Source organism: Cystoisospora suis, assembly GCF_002600585.1.
Source record: "Cystoisospora suis strain Wien I chromosome Unknown contig_1242, whole genome shotgun sequence".
Classification (NCBI taxonomy): Eukaryota; Apicomplexa; class Conoidasida; order Eucoccidiorida; family Sarcocystidae; genus Cystoisospora; species Cystoisospora suis.
In genome coordinates, this window is record NW_027154043.1 from 404 (window position 1) to 7,388 (window position 6,985).

The following is a 6,985-nucleotide window of genomic DNA, read 5'->3' on the forward strand; positions in this document are numbered from 1 at the left end:
AAGAGACAAGAAGAAGGAGAAGATTGAAAGGTTACTGGTGGTTCTTCTTCATTTTGCTCCTCTGGGTAAGAAGATTCTTATTTATCTCTCTTTCCTCTTCTTACCTCTGAGGTTAACAAACTGATCAACCGCCTTTCGATTCACATGCTCGTATGCTTGAAGTTTCTGACGAAAAGACAAACNNACGAGTGAGAGACACTTGAAGAACGACAAAAATAGACAGCCACACAGAGAGATATAAACATAGATAGATAGACACATCTCTAGATCAATAGAGACTTAGACAGAAAAGGATGAAGAGGAGGGAGAAGAAGAAAAACAAGAAGAGAACAAGGTGCTTGAATGAAAGTCCAACCCGGCGTCATGATCGACTTTCTCTGAATGAGAAAGAACAAAGAAGGAAAGAACTAGAGAAAGAGAAAAATTCTGGAGGAAAATGATGTCTGTTGCTTCTCTGTAACCCCGGAGGTGAACGACGATAACACTGAGAAGTAGGAGGGGTAGGACGAGGAGAAAAAGGCATATACAAAAGAGACAAGAAAGTGACGCAGAGACATCAGGAGGTTACATGTATATCACTAAGCTGTCTCCACGTGAGTAGAACGTCTACATTATACCGTGAAACTTCGCGTGATGACAGACAAAATCTACCCACAGTTTGATCTATCTATCGATCTATCTTTCTATCTATCCATCTTGAATCGAGCTATCTATAGATATGTGTGGAGTCTGTTGTCTGAGCCACCTACTGAATGTACATGTTTCTATAGGCTATACATATATATGCCCTCTAATGTGATGAGGCGATCTTTCATGCCTCTTTCTCACCTTTTTTAGATGGGCTAGCCGGCTAGCCAGATCCTTCATACTCAACATTCGAAGATTCTGAAGACTCCCACCCTCCGATGCTGCCGCGGCTGCACCCCCCGTCGATGCTAATACAGCCCCAGCTTCCTCCTTCGAACGTCTTCAAACAATCGATACACAGGGAGATAAAAAGAAGAGGGAAAGAAAGGAGAGAATGAGAGGTCACAAAAAAGAGAAGAAAAGGGAAAGACACGGAACAGACTACTTCGCATGTCGGATAGAGATACCTTCGTCCAAAAGACGGAGAAAAACGGACATCTATAATTATGGATATCTGTACATATGTATAGCTAGAAATATGTACAGACCTTCGTCGACCGTCATACCTACATACATATCATATCACCTCACCTCGTACGTATTCACATACACATATACATGCACATATGTATATCCTGTCAAGAAGAATTGATCTTGTAGACGAAGAAGTGTGACCGAGGGTATTCTGTGAACAGAAACTTCAGTCTCGAGCAGGTACACTGACATTTTATCGATGGGAGAGAGAGAGACAGAGAGATAGAGAGAGAGAGCAAAGCAGACCTCATCTTCTCTCTTATCAAATCGAGATCTGAGAGAAGAGAAAGGTCGTTTTGATATAGAGAGATTCTTCCTGTCATGCTTATGTCTTTATGCCGACAGGCACGTCCTAACGAGGTATACCCAAAATGAGAGAAGCGAGAGATTATGAAGTTCAGTCGATGTCTCACCGAAAATGAAGAGGCAGAGAAGAGAGATATCTTTACTACTCTTTAATCCACGAAACAATCTATTACCTATCTTTATTCTATCTAGCTTCAATCTATTCTATCTTTAATCTATCTAACTATCTATCTACGGCGACTCATATAATGTTCGACTGTTGTCACAGTAGTAGACGATACACATGCATACAAATACAATTGTCATTAGGTACTCGAACCGATCGGTACCGGGTGTCTGTACACCTGGATATTTCAACATACACCGGAGTTTTAGATAGCCATTCTTCTTCCGATACACCATGCCTTGTGTGTAGTGTCTCTTATTTCTCCATCTGCCGTTCCCCCCCGATCTTTTCTATCTTTTCTTTTCATCTTCTTCATGATCTTACCTCGCGCTTTCGACAGCTTGCTGAAAAGCCTGGAGTTTTCTAACGGTATCCTCGAGCTCGACAAGAATCGACTGCTTCTGCTTTTCGGCTAGCTGAAGTTCTTCTTGTTTTTCTTGAACTTCATCCTGACGGATACAGAACACACAAGGGCCAAATGACGCCTTTTTTGATAGGACATGCATTTACCATCATCCTCAGTAAACGTGCCTATCTCTCTCGATCTCTTCTATAAGAAACATAGAGAAGACATACATTCCACCATCGCTAGGAAAGCCTATCTTCTTTCTCCTTCTTGCTGCTCCTTCACTCTATTGTACCCAGGAGAAGTGCAGCATAAAATAGAAAGAGAAATACTCTGATAGATAACATACCAGAAGACACACAGCGAAGTAGAAGACACCGAGAGATCTTTACTCCTACTATACCTATGTGTATATATATGTACATCTATCAAAAGAGACGTGTAGGTGCTTGGAATGTTGTCTATAGACTCAATGGAGACACTACAGTCTGAAAACGACGGGTGTAGACAACATCTAAACAAACCGACTTCACGGTGAATACTTAAATCATCATAATGTCGCATATATCAAGGTGTATCTCTATATGTATGTAAAGGTATACATGAATGTACACATCTAGTATATATATATATATATATACATCGAGAGATAGAGAGATGTCTTCATGGAGATGGTTGACTAGGATGAGGCATTATTCTGTTGGTACCTCGAGAAGTTTGATTTGCCGGTCGCTCTTTCGAATTATTTCTTCCTCCTACGCAGCGAAATAGCAAAGATCAAAGACAAGGAAACGAGACACTCCACATGCAGTCAGATGCATGCGGCACTGCTTGAATTGACTCATCACAGAGAAATACGTACATCTGAAAAATATTGCAGAAAGAGACACATAGACATTAGGAAACGTCCCTTCTACTCTTCTCAGCTCTGGGTAAACTAGAAGACATCCACATCAGTCTCTTAACTTTCTCTTGCTTTCACACAGAGATGTATCACGAAGTCTACGAACCTGTATGACATAATATACACCCGTCAACGAAGCTCCTGTCCTAAGCACACGCTCAACCTAGACACCCATATGTCACGATATGTATCTACATATACACATACATACATATATACATGTATATATATATATACATACATATGCATATATATATATATATACGTCACACATATAGACACTCAATGCAGAATCATAGAGAAGGTAGCGATATGCATGTACATCTACATGTAGATATTTCATATTCATGTATGCGTATATGTATATTCAGCCTGGAACGTGTAATGATGCCATTACGAATAGACATATATGCTTTAGCATCTCTCTAAATCGAGTGTGGAAGCCAGTAGTATGTAATGCGATGTATCAAGAAGGATATTTCACCACCTGTATAGCGATAAAGAAGGATATACCTGCAACATGCGACGATTGATTGATGCGAGAGTCGCTTCTAACTCTCCCCGCTGTTCTTTCGCATGCAATAGATCACTCCTCGCTTCATCTCTTTCCAGCTGGGTAGTCATAGTAGAGATCGTTATGAGGAAAAGAATAGAAAGACAACGAAGCAGGAAGATGGAGGCGAAAGCAAAGAAGAAAGACCTCATGGGCTATCACACACTATAAGGAACAACCCAAAACAGCGAAAAAGTTCATGAAAGAAACACGACGAATAGACATACCGTATCTTCAGAATGCCTCCGTCATTCGCTATCTTTTTTCTCTTCTTCTCTCCCTTTTCGGGCTGAAGGGAGAGAGTTCGTTCTACGGGTTCAAGCCAGCTAGCTGTAAATCTTCAACGACTTTCGTTCGTCTTCTTCTTCACTCGACACTTAACTTTCACTTGCAGTGCAGCCAAACTTTCAGTTCTAATGCAACCTTAACTTGAAGAATACGGAGAAGATACAAAAGAGATATCTATTTCTAATCTATCTATCTATATTTGATCTATCTTTAGTCTATCTACCTATCTACCTACCTGTCTATCTATGCGTGAGAATAAATACACCTCTCCCACACTCTCTGTTTCTTTCTCTTTTGCGCGTAGGGTTTCATTGCATGCATCGAAAGCCGAAAAGCAGTCCAAATGGAAGAACAGAGTCGAGGTCGTCGCTCCCGGCCCCAACAAAACAGTCGACGAGAATCGATATATCCAGCTAGCGAGCTAGCCAAATTCCAGCCACTCACAGTCTCTGTCCCCCCGTATCACGGAGACACCAGAGAAGTATCCCAAGACACACCGAAGGAAAATACCTCAGATAGACTTGTAGGTATGATGTCTTCTCGAGTAATGAATATAGATCGATAAAGCTTCTATCTACTAGCTATAAAACTAACTGAAAGAGAGAGGAGAACAGCAGAGACCAACCGCTCAATAGAGGAAAGCATAGGGTATCTGCAATCCTAACTTTCTAAAGCATGAGCGCAGAGACAATCGAGACGGAGTCTTGAAAGATGAGAAATGAAGAAGAGGTTCAGAGAGAGAGATCTGTCTACAGACGCCAGAGCTCATAAGAAGGAAAGAGCAGAAAAGAGGTTCTCTTCTCTTATTTCTTCTGTCTCTGACACGACTACGGGAGGTCGGAAAAAAGGCATCGAAAGAAAGAAAGATTTATGATCTCTCCAAAGCCACATGCATGCATATAAATAAATATATATCTATATATAGTTCGACGTACCCGCTGGATTTGTTTCCTGAGGTGTATATCTGCTTCAGCTGATGCCTTTTCAACAGCGGCCTTCGATTCTTCGAGCTTTTTTGATAGGATATTGACCTTCTCTTCCAAAGATCTAATCTGCCGAGGTAAAGAGATAAGAGCTTCTTCCTCAGTACGAGGTAGACCTGTATTCTTATCAGGAGATAAGCTCTCCCGCCGTAAACTGCGTGAAACACATCATTGAAGAGGGAAAGCGCATATCTGTCTTTCGAACAGGTTGCGAGAAGTAAGAGATGCTCTACACTCCTCATATAACTGTATCTAAATCTATACATTTCTACAGATGTATACAGAGGAGACGAATACATCTCTCTCTCTCTCTCTATATATATATATATTTGTATGTAGGTAAGTAGGTGTGTACGTCTGGGCGAATTGCAAGGTGAGGATTATACAGTAAGGATGGGATGGACTAAAGACAGATACATCGAAGATAGTCGATAAATAGATCGATAGACAGATGAATTAGAGATGGATGTACAGATAGATGGATCGACAGATAGATAAATACATTAGAAATAGATAGATAGATAGATAGATAGATAAAGATAGATAGATAGATTAAAGATAGATAGATAGATAGATAGATAGATTAAAGATAGATAGATAGATAGATACTTTACAAAGCTAGATACAATGATAGACTAAGACGACAGACACACGAACATGCTCGGGAGAGATAGATTGATTGAAAGGATGTATAGATAGTCAGATAGACAAAAGATAGGTACATTCCGGATCAACAGGCGAATCTGGCGCGCGCGTATGGAAGATATAGAACCCTACATAACTCTGTCTGTCGTATCAGCTCTATGCCAACTACTCGTATGTACTTCCATAGAACACGTAGAGCGTGTTCATTCCTACTCTTGTATAAGGCTTTTGATCCCATTCACTCTCTCTTCCGCTTGTTTCTTCTCCGCTTGAATAGCAGCGAGCAGTTCCTCAGATGCTCGTAATCGTCTACGAAGAAGAGAAAAAGAAAGAAGAGAAAAAGCGAAAGAAAAAAAACAACCGAAGGAAACAAAAGAAGAGAGAAAGAAAGATCTCTCTCTCTCTCTCTGAGTCGTCTTGAACGCCCATCAGGCACGTGCAAAGGCGAAAAGAACGCACTTGCCTCTCCCTCTAGGCTTCTCATGAGACACCTATGACAGGATGACGCACTGCGAGTAAGAAAGAGAAGATCCACAATTGCTGAAGATAGAGAGATGTAAACAGAGAAGATCAAGATAAATAGATAGATAGAAAGAAGACAAATAGACACATAGATATGAAGAAAAAATGAATAGGTAGATAGGTGAATGAAGATACATAGATAGAGAGAGAGATACATAGATAGATGACACCTTCTAAGTATACGTAGATGAAAAGGTGGGATACAGAAATATGCGGTAGCGCTCGGGTACGTTTCTCTCTTCCTCTCTCACCGAGGTAGGGTTCGCTAAGCTTAGTAAGAAGACAAAAAAGACGAGTTCTCTAGACAAGCATCTTCTTCTTCTTCACTTCGTTTCGCAGAAAACGTCCAGCAAAACACGAAGAAGAAAAGAAGGAGAAACAACCTCTTTTCTTCCATGCTAGAAGAGGAAAATGAAAAGAGAGATGAACTAACTCAAAACTCACGCCTCCTAGGGCAAATCAAAAGAAGAAGGAAAGAAAGAAGGATAGAAAGAAGGAAAGAAAGAAAGAAGAAAACTGCCGTACCAATGGGGGAAGGAGAGAGAAAGGTTTTCCACATACAAGTATCCATCTGCATTATGTATGCATGCACATACATACATGCAAGGATGACTGCAGATATAGATATACATATACTTCACTATGGCGACACACGCACATAGAGACCCACATGTATATAAGCGTAAACGATACTTCCTTTAGTAGCTTTTCTTTCTTTCTTTCTCACTGTTTCAGTACCTACCCTTCTGCATGCTGTCGGGTTTGAACGATCTCTTCTAGGGCCGCCTGGCACCGAGCTCTCGCCTCAGAGAGAATCTGTTCTTTCTCTATCAAAGCCCCATTCCTCTGACGCAAACATATGACACATCGACTTAAGACAAGTAAAGCAGACAAAAAACAGAAGAAAGAGAAGAAGAAAAAGGGGGAGAAGGAAGCGAAGACGCTCCCCAACGGAGAGAAATAGCCGTGAAGTGAAAATAAGAGAAAGAAACAGAAACCTAAATGATGACAAGGAGTCAGATATCTATCTATCTTTTACCTATCCATCCATCTACCTGCACGTAATCTATCTATCTATCTTTAATCTATCCATCTATCTATCATTAATCTA

The 6,985-nt window shown here is 40.7% G+C and overlaps 1 protein-coding gene across 1 annotated transcript in view; it reads right to left on the bottom strand.

The window, feature by feature from the left end:
* Window positions 1–105: 105 nt before the first annotated feature.
* CSUI_002956 (smc n terminal domain-containing protein) overlaps window positions 106–6,985 on the bottom strand; it is a gene marked incomplete at its 3' end in the record, with an annotated part of 16,092 nt that continues 9,212 nt past the window's right edge. Inside the window, exons 10-17 of the mRNA XM_068063154.1 lie at window positions 6,617–6,720; window positions 5,566–5,661; window positions 4,660–4,861; window positions 3,397–3,495; window positions 2,687–2,734; window positions 1,958–2,082; window positions 829–967; window positions 106–165 (exon numbers count right to left, since the gene is read on the bottom strand). Coding sequence (XP_067924870.1) covers window positions 106–165; window positions 829–967; window positions 1,958–2,082; window positions 2,687–2,734; window positions 3,397–3,495; window positions 4,660–4,861; window positions 5,566–5,661; window positions 6,617–6,720 — 873 coding nt within the window. The remainder of the gene's footprint in view (window positions 166–828; window positions 968–1,957; window positions 2,083–2,686; window positions 2,735–3,396; window positions 3,496–4,659; window positions 4,862–5,565; window positions 5,662–6,616; window positions 6,721–6,985) is intronic.